Source organism: Crocuta crocuta, unplaced genomic scaffold (assembly GCF_008692635.1).
Source record: "Crocuta crocuta isolate KB4526 unplaced genomic scaffold, BGI_CrCroc_1.0 scaffold31, whole genome shotgun sequence".
Taxonomy (NCBI): Eukaryota; Metazoa; Chordata; class Mammalia; order Carnivora; family Hyaenidae; genus Crocuta; species Crocuta crocuta.
In genome coordinates this window covers 2,961,106-2,980,771 of record NW_027528362.1, presented here as the reverse complement: position 1 = coordinate 2,980,771, position 19,666 = coordinate 2,961,106, and the positions used below count along the sequence as shown (strand labels likewise).

The following is a 19,666-nucleotide window of genomic DNA, read 5'->3' as shown; positions in this document are numbered from 1 at the left end:
ACATTGACCTTTTTATTGTGAAGTACATCCATTGTGATACTGCATATATTTTACTTAAGCCAAGAGATGAGAGGGAAGCTAAGTGAAACATGTTTGCAAATAAATGATAGATGTGCAAAACATATAAAATAGCACTTTGCATTTACTGTGATGTTATATGTTGCCCTGGGAATATATTAAATCTATTTGTATGATAATTCATATTTCCCACTGGTGTGATGGGGAAAAAGCCAGCAAGAGGTAGAAACACTTGCTGAAAACCTATGTTTCATATAATCCAGTGTAAGAGAGAGTTCAGGGTCACTGGAATAAGTTGCAGAGAATTCGATTTCAGGTCACTGTGCAAAAGCATTTTCTAACTGCGCTGCTCGTTAGTTAGTGGGCACTAACTAACGGAGCTGGAGCTGGAGGTGTGAAAACTGGATGAGGACACACTGAGTATATTGTCCAGATCACTTCAGCATCACAAAAGGAGGTGAGGAGGTGGATGAGTTGTCTTATCAGACCCTATCTAACTTAGAAATTCTTTGATATCTATGAAGTACAAGTAAGAACATGAATATCAGTGATAATTAAATTCCTTTACTGCATATAATATTGAATTAGTAGGAAAAAATACAGAGAATGCATGTAGCCTCTGAAGTAAAATTAATATTTTTCAAAAGGTTTTAAGCCTGGGGATGTATTTTTTAAAATAGGTAAAAATGGACTCGGATGCTTTAAAGGTATATATACACTCAAGAAGGTAAATGAAACGTTTGTTTATAAAGCCACTTTTTTGAATTCTAAGACAGGTTTCCTTGATTTAGAAATGAATTTTTGCACATTTTCTAGCATTTATGATATCAGATTATATCTTCGAGGTATAACAGACCTATTTTACACCTACATCTTGCCAATTACATCTAATGTGGCAGTCAGTCGTTGGTACTTTTTGTAATTGATGTGGTTTTAGAACTCCAAAAGTCTGGCAAAATGCCTGTTCAAAGTCAGTCATGTTTATATTTTGAATATCCTTAAAAAGGACTTTAAATTAAAACGTATGCATAAACCAAGTGTTTGCACAGCTTGAGATGTATGCTTCATACCAGGTACTATTTTCAGATACCACTCAACATTAGGTTGAAGCATTCATCAGAGGAGAGAAAGCAGATGGATAGCCATTTCCTCAAGCATAAACTCTGAGATCTTAGACTCATTCCACAAATCATTTTGAGCATACTTACTTTGTGTGTGTGTGAATCAGAGGACAGACAGCAAAATCACAGAAGTTTTGCCCTGGAGCATTACTCCTTATTTCTACTATCTATCTATTCTCTGCTCATTCGTGAGGAAAACCTTTTCAGCAATAAAAGTGGGGTGGAGATCAACAACAGGTGATGTAGAGGTTGGCCCACCTGATATGTTGCAAAAATACATGCAGTTAGTAAGCGCTGTAGACCATGAGCTGCCTAGGAGAGTGGGTCTTCAACATTTGGGGACTTTTTAAATTGATTAATTTTTTAATTTACATCTAAGTTAACATACAGTGCAATAATGATTTCAGGAGTAGATTCCGGTGATTCCTACGTATAACACCCAGTGCGCATCCTATCAAGTGTCCGTCTGCGTGCCCCTCACCCATTTAGCCCATCCCCCCACCCACAGCCGCTCTAGCAACCCTCAGTTTCTTCTCTGTATTTGAGAATCTCTTATGAACATTTTGGGGACTTCTTTTAGCAAGATGATTCTTTGTCATTTAGTAGTATTTACATTTTTCTCATAAAATGTATTGTTTTTTGGATTTATATGGGCCAGAGGCGGGAAAAAAGTTAACAGTAAAAACAAGAATTCATAAAGGGTAGAGGCAGCTGTTGAAAAGAAAGTGTCCCCTACAAAAATATATATCTGACTTCTTCGAGCTCAAATGTCCTCTGACATTTGGAAAAGACAGTGGCTGTGTTCCTCCCACCACATCACCTCTGATGTCGTGGCAGTGGGAAGGGAGAGACAGTTGACAGATGTGGCCACGGCATTAGTCAGTCAAGCTGTTCTAGTAACAGTTTATTAAATAGAGCAAGGTTAATTAAGTCTAACATAGCAGATGACATTGGAGGGGGAAAAATCTCATTCTTGGCCTTTGAGTGTTTAAAAGATCTGGAGATTTTTAGAATAAATCCTTTATCATAGAGTGACATCAGAATGAAAATTGTGTAAACGTGAGCAGTCCAAGATGCGCATGCCAAAGATGGTGCCCTGGGGAAGGGAGGAAGTCCTCTCTCTGAGCAGCCTGGCTGAAGACAGCCCAGAGCACTGTCCCCTAGGGGAAATCAGTAGGGTTAGTTAACACAGCACTCCGTGCTTGCTGGGGTCAGAATCCACTTAATCAACTTCAATGAGTTGCAGACTGATCCTTTAAGAAGTTGCTTTTTCTCTTATGATCACTTTTTGGATGTACCAGGTCAGTTTCATTTCCCTGTGGTGACCATTGACTGAAGCCTTCCTTCGTGCACGACTTTGTTCCAGATGTTGAGACAAGCCTTTCCCACGGGGACATCTGTCAGTGAACTGTCCACGTAACCTCTCCATGCTGCCCCTTACTTTTAGGGACTTTTTAATAACACCAGCTCAGGAATCCTGCTGAATTTTTTTTTTTTAATTTACATCCAAGTTAGTTAGCATATAGTGCAACAGTGGTTTCAGGAGTAGATTCCTTAACGTCACTTATTCATTTAGCCCACCCCCCACCTCCTACATCCCCTCCAGCAACCCTTTTGAGATGAGAGCTTAACCGAAAGCAAAATTATAACCAACCGTGGCTTAAAAGGATCATTTCTTTTATTCTTAGATAATTCAGACACAGGCAGACAGATTTCTGTATAAATCTGACTGCCCGCCATAAGGAGATCAGATAGACAATGTCAAGACTCAAGGATAGTGTAAGAGCTTAGAGAATTTTTGTCATTGTCACGTTTCCATATATGGATACATAATTATATAAAAACTTAATTAGCATGGCCATTGATTATATGTTTTAAAATCAACACATTGCCAAATTTCAGTCCTGGGTTGGTCCAGACCTCCAGCCGAAAGTAAACACGGTGGAAATCCTTCAGTGTGTAGGCGATCACACCTGCATGCACTTAGCCAAGACGTTACCTAGAAAAAGAAAATGTCAGTTCTGTGCCAAGAAAGAAGTTAATCGCCAGAGCCAGTTCTTTGGACAATTTAACCCAGATTATTAAACGTCAGTAGGGGGTAAACGGCAGCCCTCAATAAAGGGTCTTTCTGACCTGTGATACTTTTGGTTGGTCTGACAGAAGGTGCTCTATTTTTTTTCCCTCTTGCCCCACTTTGTGACCACTTTAAGAATAATTAACCATCTGTTTTCCTCTTTCATCATCTCTGTATCTTCCCAAACAAACCACGCCGAATGGGGTGATGCCTTGGTTAACATTAGTACCGAAATGCATCCATCTTTCTTTCTCTGGGAGCTCTGTCACCAAAAAAGCAACCACGAAAAGATAGAACTAGCATGACACCAGTACGTTACATAACCCCAGGGAAGGCACATCGGCCCTGCTGCAGTGTGGGATTCGTGCAGTGCGCAAGCGTAGAGCTTCTGAGCCACCTCTCTAAAAGCCCAGCAGCATTGGAGGAAAACACATTGTAGTATTTTTAGCACGTTTTCAAAAGCAACTCAGTAGCTTGGAAAGTCTTTTTTGCAGTCTTTTGAAAATCATTCTTTAACTCCGACATTTGCTAAAGTGAGAATAACATCGTGCTAGTTACTGTATTTTATCCTAATATCAGGTACTGATACAGTGACCTGGATCAGGAATTTAGGGTGTAGTTTCTGGGTTCTTCTTTTTTATCCCCATTACTGGCCTCAAGAAAATTCTCTAGGCTTTCTGCACTTCATTTTCCTGATCTATATACAAAATGTCCTCCTCTCTGGAGTATAAAGAAAATTAGCCACATTAAGTGTTGATTTGTTTATGCTCCTTGGAGAAAGACATTACATGACGTTTTATTATACTGCCATCTTTCTTTGTCATCTAGATCAGTCCTGTAACATCTCTGCATCCTGTATGTATTTCTGCTAATGCATATCATTTCATAATGTAATATCTCAAATTGTATGTCAAGCTACATTTATGTCAGTACTAAATTGAATTTTACAGCCACATATAATAGATATCAGTTTGTATTTAAATTATGATTCTTCAAGTCCTTTCCTTTCCTTAAACGTTTCTTTCAGACATACTGGCTTTCGTGCTTTTTGATAAAGCAAGTAGAATTCTGTTAGCAGTGCAGTCAACTCTTGATTATTATCCCTAGTTCTTCATGTTATCAATTCAACATTTACATAGCAGTCACCATGCGCCAGGCACTCTTCTAAGAATTTCACAAATTGTAACAAACTTAATGCTCACTACAACCCTCTGAGGTAGATACTATTATTATCCCCATTCTACAGGCCGGGACACCGAGATATAAAGAGGTCAAATAACTTGCCCACGGTCACACAGCTAGCAAGTGGCTGAGCTGGATTCGGGGACGAGCAGGCTGACCCTCGGCTCATTTTCTTAATAACCTCTGTGCTGCTGTGTTGCCTGTGTCTGTGTGGGAAGCTTGGGAAATCCCAGCTTCCTTCTCCACCCCTCGCGTCCCAGCATTTCAGCCCAGTACTCAATGGATTGGCCCCCACTGTTGACTGTGCAACTTAAGACAAGCTGTTTAGCCTTCCTGTGCCTCTGTCTCCTTACCTGCAGAAAGGTTTTAATAACGTGCATACTTCATAGGGCCGTTGAGGGATTAAATGAGCAAATACATGTAAAGTTCATAGAATGATTGCTGGCACATGGCAAGCAGACAATAAATGCTTGCTGCTATTCTTTCCCTTCCAGAATTAAAATGAGTTATAATCGAACAGATACGTTATTAATTACCTACTCCCCCCCTCAACCACCACCAATGAAAAAGGCAAACAGGGAGACAAGGCCACAAAGGAAGCCCTCCCTAAATAATCAAAAGTTGACTGTGTAACTTTCTCGGGCCACCCCCTCTCTGTCTGCAGCCCCCGCAGTAACCGTGTGTTGTAATTCACACAGGCTATGGCCACTCAGATGCTGACGTTCTTCACCAGTCCCTACTTGAAGCCAACATCGCTACGGAGGTGTGCCTTACGGCTCTGGACACTCTCTCTCTGTTTACACTGGCGTTTAAGGTTGGTATCGAACAGCTGTTCATGGTCAGAGCTTTACCTTTTAAATTCATTCTGTGTGTTTAATTGAACTGGCAAGAACTTCCGATTGTAGTTTCTTATTTCAGCGACTGTTTTTGCCCTTGTAAAGAAACCATAAATCCTTAAAATCCTTTCATGAAATCGTTCCATGGTTAATGACTTGAATTCCCTGAAATAAAATAAAGCTTACTGGTGAGGGTGTGATGGAAACAGTCCCTGGAGGTGGTTAGCTCTCGGCCAGAAGAAAGGATCTATCAGGGGAACACGGTTTGCTGGGCCCTCAAGGGTGATAAATCCAGAGGCCTAATCAGACATTGCTACCCCTACCACCTTTGAACACATCCGAATGGAGCAGCAGTTAAAATAAGTACTGAGACACATTGACCTTTTACGGTTTCTAAAAATCTGTCAATAACTTCAGTGACAGAAACATTTCAAGGATGGAAAATAAAAGGTTGTGGTGGTCTTATTTTAGGTTTTAGCAAGTAATAGTCAAGTAGGTAGAGATGGTCTCTTAAGCCACTCACTTGATTTTAGGAACTTAACAATTCCTAGTCTTGCTAAATGATTGCTTCCATTCCCAGCGTGGAAGGAGGGAATTGAATTTGTGTTAATTTGCTATGAATGCTGAAACATTGTGTTTGTTTCCAGGATATTTGGGAAATGCAGCCAAAGTCATTCTCTGCTTTACTTATCTCTGCTTCTCATAAAGCACATTTCTTTATTAGGATAACAATAGTTGCCCTGATATCATGTCACTTTATTATAATAGACTTTTATTCTTTGTAGCAGCCACACCACTCATGTCCCCACGAAATGTCATTACTAGGGACCCAGTTGAGAGACAAGAAAATACAGACTCTAATCGAATATGTGTGGGGACAGCCGTGTCTTATTACACGGAACCTCCACTCCTGTGGCTCTCGGAGTGTGGTCCCCTCCTAGCAGCAGCGGTAAACCCTGGGAGCATGTTAGAAGGCAGATTCTCAGGCCCCGGCCTGGACTAGCTGAATCCGAAAGTCTCTGGGTGAAACCTGAATGCTACAGCTTGAGAGCCTCTGCTCTACCAGAACCACGTTTGGAACCTCTTTCTAGTTTATTTTTTAGTGTTTTTAGTTAAAAAATGTTGTCCAAGTAGGCAATGGCATTTTTAACGTGAGTATTAGCCAGGTATACCTGTACCACTGCTAACTGAGAATCTGAAGTTCAGAACAGTACATGGGACACGGTCTTCTCTCTGCCTGGGCCCCACCGTGCCGATGAGCGGGAAAGCCGGGTGCTGCGTGGCGGGGGATAAGGGCACGTGCAGCAGGGGTGTGTCTGCTGGCACGTGGAAACAGATGGTGTCCTTACGGCACAGCCTACAGTCCTTACGTGGGCCCCTTAAAAATGCTTGCCTCGTACTAAAGAGCCTTCATCAAGGTTCCCGGGCCTCCAGCCTCTGGCCACCAGGGAGGTTCTGCCCAATTCTCGATAGAGAAACTACATCTGATGGTCCCTGATTGTGACGTTTATTGTCCGAATGTCTTCGGGGAAAAATCACATCACGTCTCCAGACCTAAGAGTTCTCGTTTGTAAGATAAGAAAAGTAAGATCTGCCTCCCAGTGTTTGGTTAAAGTAAGATGACCTTTGAGAGAAACTGCCACTTTGTGGGTGCGGACCAGGCCTTATTCCCAGCTCCACCATTAGCCAAGTCCAAGCCTGGGCTGGGTCTCCTTGACATCTGGAAACCCCGGTTTCCTTACCTAGAACTTGGCGAAGATTCCTGCTATTTAACGTATTGATAAGAAGTATCCAAAACATCTACTCTGTGTTTATGCCTTCCTGGTCCTATAACAAAGGGTCTAACTCCTGAAACCCACAGAGAAGACTGAGCTTTAGTGCAGAGGTGATCTCTGCCAAAGTGTATTCGCCTGTGTGCAAAAAACGTTTAAAGCTCGGCACCTGCATAGTAAGTGGGAAGGTGGGCAAATGTTAGGGCATTATTGGGTGTCACGCCACACCGCAGGCTTACCCACCTAGATTCACAGGTTCCTGAAGCCCCTCGCACCGCAGCCGCTAGGACCTTCCTCTGCATATATTTACTTGGCTGAAGCGTCATTTGGAGCATCTCAGAAAAATTAAATTATTACACTCAGTTAACTGACATAATTGGAGAAAAATCATCTTCCACAGATACAGCCCCATTGTTACTGAGTCTCTTAATTGACCACATCTAATAAGTTGCCACGGATAGTCAAGAAATCTTACTCTTTTGTTTTTTAATTTTTTTTAATATTTATCCATTTTTGAGAGAGTGTGTAAGCAGAGGAGGGGCTAGAGAGAGGGAGACACAGCAGGCTCCAGGCTCCGAGCTGTCAGCACAGAGACCAATGCGGGGCTCTAACTCACAAACCGTGAGATCATGACCTGAGCCAAAGTCAGATGCTTAACCGACTGAGCCCCTCAGGCGCCCCAAGAAATCATATTCTTAACAGAGAAAATGTTTAAAAAGGGGCGCCTGGGGGCCTCAGTCGGTTAAGCATCCGACTTTCGCTTAGGTCATGATCTCACGGTTCGTGGGTTCGAGCCCCGCGTCGGGCTCTGTGCTGACTGCCAGCTCGGAGCCTGGAGCCTGTTTCAGTCTGTGACTCCCTCTCTCTCTCACCCTCCCCTGCTCACGCTGTCTCTCTCTCTCTCTCTCTCTCCTAGAAATAAATAAAAAACATGAAAAAGAAAAAAAGAAAATGTTTAAAAAGACTTAAGCCCTTAATAATAACATTATTATTGTTGTTGTTGTTATTAATTATTATATTAGTTTCCTGCTATTTACTGAATGTCTTCTGCGCCTCAAGCATTAACCTTCACATTAGCTTGCCTTGGTGGATCTTCTTCTCACCCATTTCACAGATGAGCTTGAGGCTGAGACAGGTTAGAAGATTTGCCCAAGATCACTGCACATTTGACCTGACAAAGTTCTTGTTCTCCACTAAGCCAGGCATGGAAGGGAGGGGGTAATAGGGGACAGAAAGAGAGAGGGAGAGAGAGAGGAAAAACTAAGCTGAGTGATAACAAGGTGATTGACTGATCTCTCCTATAAAAAAAAAAAAAAAAAGAAGAGAATTACCAAGCACTTACCAGTTGCTGGTCCTGTGCTAGACGCTTTCACGTGTGCCGTCTCATTTAATACATAGCAGGATGTGTTTTATAAACCAAGGTAATTACACGCAGACAACTAGTGTTCGTTTCTGGCTACTTGACAGTGTCTGTGATTAACACAATCCCAAGTCAACGGCTGCCCTTTGATGATCTTTTTGGTGGGTTTACAGATCTAATCTGAGAATTTTTTTATTTTAGCAATTCCACGTTGTGCCTTTTATTGAGTTGAGCTGCACGATCAGTATGCAATGTTGAGGGGCACTTGGATCGTTTGGTTCTTCTGGGGAGTTTCTGGCCTGGTTCACACAACCGTGAGCCTGGGCTGCAAGGATGCATGAAATCAGGTCATCTTAGTGATCGGTGAACGTTTGCAGCTGATACAGCTCTTCTCTAAACTGGTTTTTAAAGCAAGGTCTAAATAAAACTAACTGCTGTTTGCCTAGGAAAGGTATATCTATTTTAAATAACATGGCTCTAGACATCTTCTATTGATACCCAAGGTTTAAGTTTGTTTTTATCCTGTTCCTAAATCTTTAAAAACTACTGATTTTGAGCGTTCATTCTCGGAAAGGCTCATTCCACCGAGGAGGCCATGTTACAACAGTCAAACCTGCATGCACATCCAACAGCTCCTGACATTTATTTACAACCTATTCTCCATCTTGTTGCTAGAGAATAGCCACGCTTTCCGTATTGTCGTAATGTCTCGTTTAATTTTCTGAATGAACTTCTGCTACCATCAGTACAAGTCTGTAGGGATAGAAAGGTGGACGTGAGATACCCTCTGTTGCTACCTGTGGTTATTTCTGAGTGGAAAAGCGAAGGGTGGTTCTGTTTTGCTTTCCCCCCAACCCCCGTGGTCCTTTCTGAATGTTCAAAGAGGTTTTTTTTTTACATTTACTGTATTTAACTTTCTAATTAGTGAAAAAGAGACAGACACACAGAGAGATGGAGAGAGGGAGAGAAGAAGATTGATGGGAAGATTACAGAAGGCAGCTGGTACACGGGGGTGTGTCTAGGCTGAGAGGTCCTCTACCCCTTTACGTGGGGGATTATTTATATTTTAGTGTGAGTGAGTTTTAACTGCGTTCTTGCAACTGGGCTTTAAGATCAGAACCCAAGAAGACTAAATCCTGAAAATGGGAACAAGTACCTTTACGAGAAAGCGAAAGGAAGGAAAATTGAACTCCAGGGGTACGAACCTGGAGACAGGCCAGTTCTGACAGCAAGGCCAGGCTGCTGGCGATTTTTGTACGCAGCATCTCTTCTGGATATCACCCCCAAAGAGTGCTAGGAGAAGGAAAGCTCACACCCAGATCTGTGCAAACCTTAATCCAGCCGGAAGCAGGGAGGACAGTGGCCCGTGGGAAAGCAACGTTCACAGACAACAAACCATGTAAACCGTTCCCCAGACACTGGAAACAACCTTGCCCACCCCCCCAGTTGGTGAACAGCTGCTCATGGTTGAGAATTCTGTCATATTCAGTTAATTAAGTCATATTTTCTACTCATTAAATTGCTTCTCTTTCACATGATGGAATTCAGTACTGTGCTCAGTATTTCGTGTCGTAAGGATCACTGTGAAATCCAGGTGTCCTACCAGCTGTGAATACATCTGTGAGTCACTGGACATATGAAAACAAAATTTATTCCTTGGGAAAAAATTTTTCTCCCAAAATAAGGTGAGGTCAGTCTTAAAACTAATACTCCAGCCATAATGGGCTATGTAACAGAATTATTTGGACATAAGTTACCTCCAGTCATTTGGCAAAATGGTAAGATTGGGTTGGGATACTGGCCTCCCGACATATTTTTATCATCCTTATGTTTCCCTGCTGGTCCAAAATGCACACGTGTGCCCGTTCCCAAAAACACCTTTGTGCAGCCAGGCTTATCTGTATGTGAAGATACAGCTCTTAAGTGTCACATACGTTTAGGTACAGTGGCTGCATGACCTCTCGCTTGGTGACACCTATGTCTACCCATGTGTTCAGCTGTCGAGAGTTTTGAATAAGGTGTTCCGTCAGTGTGAACTTACTGCTGGTGTGAAAACCCTTGCAGAATGATATGCAGCATGAATTGTGGCCCTGCTGTTTTGCTTTGTCATGTAAAATCCATGACATGTTAAAGTCCTGCCAGCCACCACTTATTGAGCCCAACCAAAGTGTGCCTCAGATGCTTTCTGTACTTGACTCACGTCTTCGCGGTAGCTGCGTGAGGTCCATTCTAGGGTCGCCATCTTACAGGTGAGAAGAGTAAGACTCAGTTGACCTGTGCCAATCCATGCACATGATTAGTGGGACCTGATCGAAACCTGTATGTTTCCCACCTTACCAGGCTGTCTGGTTATTATTCATCTCTTAACAGGGTGCCCTGAGAAGCCTGGGAAAAAGCAAATTTACTTTTAGAGGACCTCACTTCAGTGGTTTTTTCCCAGCCTGTTAATCAGCCAGAATCTGTAATGGCACTTATTGGTTGCAATTAAGAGGCCAAAGATTACCTCGGTATTGGTGGCTGGTAAACAGTAAAAATAAGTAAATGAATACAAGCCAGACCAGTACTGAGGAACAGATATCCTGTAAACCATGTTCCCGTATGCTAGGAAGTTTTATGATTAGTCCCTCCCATATTAGAAAAAAGCAGGGGTGCCTGGATGGCTCAGTCCATTAAGTGTCTAACTTCAGCTCAGGTCGTTATCTCGTAGTTCATGAGTTCAAGCCCTATGTCGAGCTCGGTGCTGACAGCTCATAGCCTGGAGCTGCTTTGGGAGAGCCCTTTCTCTCTGCCCTTCCCCTGCTCATGCTCTTTTTCTCTCTCTCAAAAATAAATAAACGTTAAAAAAAAAATAAAAGGAAAACAAAACAAGCAGACTCTCCAAAGTATGAATTTGTTGTAGGCTTATTTGTACCTGTGTTTTCCTAGAGATTCATGGCAGAGTTAGTTTAATTATAAGTTGTCATAGTACCTGGAAAATGTATCCTTTGAGTCTGAAAATTGTGTGCCACCCAGTAGAGGTGACCGGTGCCTCTCACTAACCGAGCTGTCCTTGTGTGTTTTAAGAACCAGCTCCTGGCCGACCATGGACATAATCCTCTCATGAAAAAAGTCTTTGACGTCTACCTGTGTTTCCTTCAAAAACATCAGTCTGAAACGGCTTTGAAAAACGTCTTCACTGCCTTAAGGTCATTCATTTATAAGGTGAGTGGGCTGCTTCCCCAGGGCAAGTCCTAGTTGATGATCATACTTGCCTGCCTCCCACCTGGGGGTTGAAGGGAGCACCAATCTCCACATGGGCTTCACTCTCTCCTGTTCCCCCCAGTTTCCCTCGACGTTCTACGAAGGGAGGGCCGACATGTGTGCCGCTCTGTGCTATGAGATCCTGAAATGCTGCAACTCCAAGCTGAGCTCCATCCGAACCGAGGCCTCCCAGCTGCTCTACTTCCTCATGAGGAACAACTTCGACTACACTGGAAAGAAGTCCTTTGTCCGGACGCATTTGCAGGTGTGTGTAGTCTCACTTTCCAACGAAGGTGCACCTGTGGGATTCTGTTTTAGCAGGAAGACTTTGTCGTGCTTACCGATTTAACTGTGTGTGAGCACGACAAGGTCTGGCCTGGCGGTGGAAAACTGGAAAGTCACGTTCACTGGTTTGGTTTGTTTCATTCTCCACGGTGTAAGATTTGGACCTAGAGTGTGTTTCTGTTGGCAAGGTGACATTTAAACATTGACTCGGTATTGGACCGACTGAAATTCCATTGAATCACAATCTATTAGAATCTGCGTGGGGATGCCCGATAGTGAACGTCTTAGCCAGAACATAGAAAGTCCAAAGTGGTTCTTTTCTGTCTTCCGTCTACTGACACACCTGCCATCCCTCCAGAGTTAACATGTCTCAGATGCTCTGCCTTGGGAACCGTGCATGATACGGAAAAGGCTTAAGTATTTTTGTAGACTTTTTCTACAAACTCATGTAGGAATGCCTTCTCCATCTCTGTATTTATTCCTTTTTTAAGCAAATACTTACTGTTTGCAAACTACATGCTAGGATTCACAGATGCAACCATGAACAAGACGGAACCCTCCCCTGCCCCTCATGGAGCGTACATGTTCCCCACTGGAACACAGACAGACCCCAAGGCTTTTGTCAGTGCACTGTCCCCAGTGCTGTGAAAGAGGAGCTTGAGTGTACCACAGAGGGGAGGGGCATCTGGCTGGGGCGGAGAGGCTTCTCAGAAGATGTGAAGGATGAGCCCTCACTCTAGAGGGTGAGCATGTTTCAGGCCATAGATGCACCAGCGGAAGGGCCAATCCAGGGAACTGGACACGGTCCTCATGGTGAATTAAGAATATGGTTGAGAACAAGTTGAGAAGACATCATCACATATTTGGAGGGATTGCCTGGACCTGGAGCTGAGAATGGATCAGGGGAGTCGGGCTGAGCTGGAGGGATTTTGAGGAAGCCATGGTCAAACCCAGGCCAGAGAAGATGGTGCCCTAGACCAGGCATGGTGAGGTTAGAAGAAGAGCATGAGTTCACAGGGCTTAGTGACTGATTGTACCTGGGGATGGGTAAGGAAAAGGAGGGAATAAGGATGGCGTCCGTTTTTTTACTTTGAATAACTGGGTAAAGGCAGAGCACTTGACAGACCTCAGTAAAGACACATCCCCCACATTACATAGTTAATATGCAAATGTTTTAACAACAAATACAAAGGACAGCCCACTTATTGAATATTTAGTGTGTATAAGTCCCAAACCAGTAACCATTGAGGTAAGTGAAAAGGTCTCCCATTTTATTAGAGAAAGTGAGTAACTATCCAAGTGGTTTGGGCTTATCTGACTCTCGTGCCTCTGTGCTCTCCTGATTAGCATTTTGCTGTGCAAACAGAATACTTAAGGATAGCAAAATCACCTTCTGGAATGATTCTTGAAAGGGGAAAAAGATGACTCAGGCATTATTTCCTGCATTGAAATGATCTCTGCTCAGAACTTTGCCTTGTTTTCATGCACATCCTAACTGAAGACAAGGGGCCAAGTCTGGAGGGTCATTTGAAGGTGAAATGATCTGTTCACATTTGTGTGTCCCTAAGGTCATTATTTCCGTCAGCCAGCTGATAGCTGATGTTGTTGGCATCGGGGGGACCAGATTCCAACAGTCCTTGTCCATCATCAACAACTGTGCCAACAGTGACAGGCTCATCAAGGTGGGTGGCCCCCCAAGCCTGCCTCCTGGTCTAGTCCGTGTGCGGACAGGCAGAGCACAGCCGAAAGCCACGTGTCCTTCCTCTCCCTTGCTTTAGCACACCACCTTCTCCTCGGATGTGAAGGACTTGACCAAGAGGATCCGCACGGTTCTGATGGCCACCGCCCAGATGAAGGAGCACGAGAATGACCCAGAGATGTTGGTGGACCTCCAGTACAGTCTGGCCAAGTCCTACGCCAGCACCCCCGAGCTCAGGAAGACATGGCTGGACAGCATGGCCAGGATCCACGTCAAAAACGGGGATCTCTCCGAGGTAGGCCTGCAGGCCTCTCTGTCTGGGCTTCTAGGAAAAACTAGTTACGTCTCATTCGCCAAGCAAAACCGATTTTAAGGGAGTGCCTGGGTGGCTCAGTCGGTCAGTCTGACTTCGGCTCAGGTCATGATTTCATAATTCATGAATTCAAACCCCACATCAGGCTTTCTGCTGTCCGTGTAGAGCCCCCTTCGGATCCTCTGTCTTCCCCTCTCTGTCCCCCGCTCCTTGCTCACTCAAAATAAATAAACGTTTAAAAAAAAAAAAACTAATTTTAAGAAAATATCCCAGTAATTAAAGAAGGGATGCTTCACAGTCTTGTAAGCATCTTGGTAATTTACAACACAGTAGGGGGCATGTTCCTGCCCCAGGAGAGCATACCCTGAAAGCTCTTCGCATCCGTGCTCACACGGATGCCTGCTGACTCAAGTGTGCTCAGCTCCTGCATCGAAGCTCCTCTCTTGTTCTAAAATTCAGCCCTTTTATGATGTTTAATTTTCCCATTAAAGCAATGATAGGGCATTGCTTTTTCCTTTTTGAAGTGGTCTGTTGTCTGTGGATGTAGTCAGTATGAGATTGCTACCCTTGTCCGGAGCGGCCACGCTTCTCTCAGTCGATAGGGTGGCAGCAGAGAGCTGGACGTGAGGGGTCCAGAGACAGACTGACTATCACATCCAGCTCTTCCTAAGTCTGTGACATTGGGCCCTTTGTTAACCCCTCTGGGTCTCCATGACATCAGCTGTAAAAGGAGCGAAATTAAAGAAAGCAGTAGGCCGTATGGGAGGAAAAACCGTGTTTGAGATTTGTGCCTAAGACTTTCAGGTGTGAACAACAGTATTCCCGAAGAACCGTGCTTTTACTCTTAAACGTCTGATAATTGTCTAAATTAGCAAAATTATGTTCTACATCTGAAAGCTTCGTGTAACTATTTTTATATATTGATTATTCAAGAAGTCCATTCTGTTTGACCATAAATTTAAATATTTTAGCTATAACAGTGAATTACGTTTTACTGCCAGTAGTAGTTTTTCTGTCATTCTGACAAGAATCGGGGCTCAGGCATCAGAATCAGGTTCATTTCCAACAACTATTTGTGATTTTTTTATAACACTGTGGCAACTTCATAAGAAAAATTTATTTTTTTTATTTCATTTTAAGGTGTTTATAATGTTATCTAATTAACATCAAATTATAATTTTGTTTTATAATTCCATGTTGGGAAGTAGTTACTACACCTTTTTAAGTTGAGAGAAAAATATATTAGCTGCTGAAATATGAGCAGTTTTCCAAAAATCTAGGAAGACACACGTGTTTTCTTCAAATGGGCCTCTTTTTACCTTAAGAGAAATGATGCAGAAATCTTCGATAGTATAAGAAAAAAATGCTTTTTTTATCTTCTGTGATCAAGTTCAGCAATCCTAAATAGAAGTGAGCTTTAGTAAATGTACTACCATTTGTCTCAATTTGCAATTTATTTCAAAATTTCCCTCTGTGAATTGTTCCACTTTTTTCAAAAGGTAAGGTGTCAGCTCTTAGAAACCGTAGCTCCTTTGAGATCTATTGTAAGTATGTTCAGTCGTTAGATTCTTGTTTGTGAGCATTATGACAGGCTCTACAGTCGTTGATTCTGAAGCATGTGTCTTTTTTTGTAGGCAGCAATGTGTTATGTCCATGTCACAGCCCTGGTGGCAGAATATCTCACGCGAAAAGGTAAGGAATGATTCCTGTGTTCTGTGAAATGAATACAAAGCTGTATGAAGCAGCAAAGACAAGTGAGAGCCGTTCAGAAAGATCGGGAGATGGGGGCTTTGGGTGTGTGTGTGTGTGTGTGTGTGCGCGCGCGCACACTATATTTATTATGTTATTCACCGGTAAGACATTTGCTTGGCTTGGTAGGCACAGCAGAAATGCCAATATCAAAAACAAAACTATATGGCATGTTATTGTATAACCTTTAACTAATGGCCCTCCCTATCTTGTAAAAAAAAAAACTAGTTAATGAGCTTTGCATCTGGGTGTCCTTGACTGCCCAGTCTCAAGCTGAGATTTATTTTCCCTTAAGATTCCCACTAGAACTGTTTATCAATCAAATGGCAGTTGTAACAGGAGATTATTAGACAGTGTTTTCTGGAACCGCGGCCCAGTTGGCTCTACCGTGTGGGAAGGCAGCCTTGTTGGCTAGAAACTCTGGCCTCCCCAGGGAAGGAGAAGGCAGGAGTGTGTGGGTGCCGCTCATTTGTGCATCACATATAGTTTGTTCCCAGATGAGCAGGCCATAAATTCGTTCACGGGTTCTTTTGGTTAAACACCAGTTGCTCATTTCCATTTTGAAATCAAGAACAGCAAGGTTTCTAGAAAAGCTGGTTGCGTGTGCCTGTGTCCCAGATCACAGCAGCCCCAGATCTGGCTGACGAGTACATTTACAATGTGAGAAATGATATAAAGTCATGTGCCAAGGCCAGGGAATTTGTGTATTTCTGGGACAGCTGGCTGTTTGGAATGGAATTTGAGGGAGTCTAGGGTTGTACCTACATCAGAGCCCAAACGAGAAAGAACTTAAAGAAGGGCTCCGTATTCTCTTGCTACTGGCGTGATTTGCTGTTGAGACGTTTTGTCAGGTAACACATTTCCTCGTGTTTAGAAGCAGACATAGCCCTCCGTCCGGAGCTGCCCCTCTTCCCCTACAGCCACAGCACGTGCCAGAGGAGGCGCCGGGGAGGTGAGCCTGAGGGTGGGCCCGGCCCCCGCAGCCCCCACGGCCCTGTCCGCAGGACACTTAGAGGTGTGGGGGCTTTCTCTTGCAACGCTGCATGGATAGGCTCGGCTCTCCTTCCCTGCCTTCCTGTCCTCTCCGGTTTCCATGGCGGTCTGTTCCTGTGCGAGGAGGGGAAGCATTTGGACCCCTAGAGCTGAGGTGCATATTTAAACGTAGCTGGAAACCTAGGTGGTTGGCTTCTGTCATTTTGCTTTTTGTACGTGAACATAGCCTCCAGTTCCTAGAGTAATGCTTGTCGTAGGGGAAGGTTTGGTCTCTGAAGAATAAAAGTAGGTCTGCAGTGGGACAGTGGCAGAGACCTTAGACAGCCTGTGAATGGCTCGGAAACCTTGACCGTCACGTCACAGAAAACTCCCTGACTTCACAATCTACTCTTCCGGGACTTGATGCCAGAATATGCTGTACTCCTCTCTTCCCGGACATGGGGGAGGTCTCCATTCAAGTTTTGACTTCTGTTTTGTTTTATTGTAAAGTGATCTCAAAATAGAATGGCAGAGGCATTTGAGGTCCTTCTGTACTTGATTACCTTTGACCGGCTGACGTTGTCCAGCAGACAGAGGACTTCTCCCCAGTGACTCCAAGTTCACTGAAGGCCCCAAATAGGCCATTATCGCTGAAGGGCTTTATTCTTATCCTGGTTGTTTACCCCAGTCCAGCCTCACACCATTTCCCCAGGAGAATCAGAGTGCACAGGCCCTGACTTCATGCTGTGTGGGCTCTCGCTCTGGTTTGGGGGAAGAAAGGAGGCCTCCCCTTACCCCTCAGACAGCAGATCTGGAACCAGCTAAGATAGGCTCTCAGCTCGAGGCTGGGGCCGTTGAGTTACATCTTGGGAGATTGCTTTGTGAAAGAGAAGAGCGAATTCTAACCTGAGTTCGGGGTTACCCCCAGCCAGAGCAGGGGAGGTGACAGCTTGAAGGAAACCGGTCTTTTTGAATCCTGTGTTTCTCTTTGATTGGCTTTGGCTTTATCTTTCTTGGTCCCTGAGCATGGCCCATCTTACCAAACCAAAGTAATGTTTTTATTTTTTTAACTATTAATTGGGGATCCAATACCTGTTGCAGTTTATTTACAGTTTGTTTAAAGATTACATACATTTTCATAAAGGTGGGTGAAAACTTGAAAGGATGAGCAAAGAATTGAGGGCGGTGAAGGTGAACTATGAGGAAGCAAGTGAAGAGCGCACAGAGGCTCCCCGTGAGAACGGGAGCCTGAGACATAGAGATTTCGAAGTCAGTCATGTCGCTCAGCACAGAAACGTGGCAGGCGGGAAGAGCCCCCTAGGTCCGGCCGCTGGCAGGTCACTGACCAGCTCTCTCACCTGCTATCTCCATTCCAGGCATGTTTAGGCAAGGATGCACAGCTTTCAGGGTCATTACCCCCAACATAGACGAGGAGGCCTCCATGATGGAAGATGTCGGAATGCAGGACGTCCATTTCAACGAGGTGAGCGCCTCAGCGTGCCGGGGTGGTTGGGCCAGTGAGGATCTCAGGGTGGCTGTGCTCTGCGTGCATCACACAAGGCTGTCCCCTCAGCAGCGGCCAGCTACACACTTCGCCCTGACCAAAATAATACCCCAGATGGCTGACCCAGAGCAGCGAAATTCTGCCATTCCCCTTTCTAGGGAAAATTCCCCTTTCGAGGGTTTCCTCCTTTTCTCTGGAAAGAGCTTGAGGAGCTCGTTTAGGAGGCTGAAGGCTCAACCACTTGTGGTAAAAGGTCCAGTATTCTGACCAGAAGGTTTCTCATTCTTTCCAGCAATTAATTTCTCCAGTTCATGGGTTTTATTGCTATTTTAATTTGACTTTTATTATTAGCACCACGTTCCACCCATCCGAACTAACCGGCCTCTCTGACTTTTAAATCAGTGTCTCCAACACTGACCTCTCTCCCGTGTCCACAGACACTCAAAGCCATGCGAGGCCAGACTGGGCTCCAGGGCAGAGCAGGCCTGGTTCCCTGCCTCCGTTTGAGTGCCTTCGTCCAGATCCTTCTCACCACTAGTAAAGAAGACCACCCTGTCCCACCCCCAATAGGGATCAGAAAGTTTGACTTAAGATCATTGTGGCAGTTTCTGTAACTTTCTTACCAAAACAGGATCACCTTGCAGCCACTTACCTGGACTTAGAAAGGTTTGAAATAAAGCCAAGAATCTAAACAAATGCCAGTTGTCTGCTTGTGTTCCCAGAATTTCCTCTTTGGCCAGTGTCTGCCGTTCACGTGTGCCCGCCTCCCCTCAGCTCAGAACAGAATGAAACAGTCAAGGGAAAGCTTGTTGATCCTGCCTGTCTTTTAAATAAGGAAAAATAAAATTGTTTCTTCGTGTAGAGAGAAGGAACAGAGAAAGAAAGAAACACGTTCTTCCTCTGTTGTATTTGTTTTATGAGGTTGAGGTCCTACTATTAACATTAGGATTTTTAATCATGTTCTTGCCCAGTAAGTAGGACTAGGATCAAACATCCCCAGTTACATTGACCAGTACATGTTAATGGAGCCAGTTCTCAAAGTGTGGTCCAGGGAGCCCTGGACCTTTTAGGAAGCCTTTGAGGTCCTTTCTTTTCCAACTGAATGTCTGCGTGAAGCTGGACTTTTCTGTGTATACGTCATCCACAAGAGCATACTGAACAGATTGAAAGCAGAAGCAGATGACACCAGATGTTAGAGTTGCAGAAATGTAAAATAGTGCTGCTCTTTCCCCTAAATTTTTAGGGGGAGGGGTGAAAATATTTTTTTTTATTAAGAAATGTTATTTTTTGTTAACATAGAATAGGTTTCTTATTTTAATTAAATTAATAAACCTTTTAGCATTTTCCAGTTTCCATTCCATATAATATTGATATAATAAATATTGAAAGATAATGCCCATATACATAAAAGTACTCAGTAATTTTTAAGGAATTCTCAACAATTTTCATGATAGAGGGGTCCTAAGCCCCCAAAGTTCAAGAACCACTGTCATAAATTGGTCTCAAATGAACCTCTCAATTAAAAATTAAGCATGAGAAAG

General features: G+C 43.7%; 1 protein-coding gene across 10 annotated transcripts in view; it reads left to right on the top strand.

The window, feature by feature from the left end:
* Nucleotides 1–19,666, top strand: part of DOCK9 (dedicator of cytokinesis 9) — a 180,204-nt gene that overhangs the window by 131,022 nt on the left and 29,516 nt on the right. For 5 of the 10 annotated variants that reach the window (XM_077753877.1, XM_077753875.1, XM_077753884.1 and 2 more), the window contains exons 39-46: nt 5,094–5,209; nt 11,427–11,564; nt 11,686–11,868; nt 13,457–13,570; nt 13,667–13,882; nt 15,535–15,592; nt 16,524–16,601; nt 17,998–18,104. In XM_077753877.1, coding sequence (XP_077610003.1) covers nt 5,094–5,209; nt 11,427–11,564; nt 11,686–11,868; nt 13,457–13,570; nt 13,667–13,882; nt 15,535–15,592; nt 16,524–16,601; nt 17,998–18,104 — 1,010 coding nt within the window. The remainder of the gene's footprint in view (nt 1–5,093; nt 5,210–11,426; nt 11,565–11,685; nt 11,869–13,456; nt 13,571–13,666; nt 13,883–15,534; nt 15,593–16,523; nt 16,602–17,997; nt 18,105–19,666) is intronic. The other 5 variants (XM_077753879.1, XM_077753883.1, XM_077753878.1 and 2 more) reach the window with 1 other exon arrangement.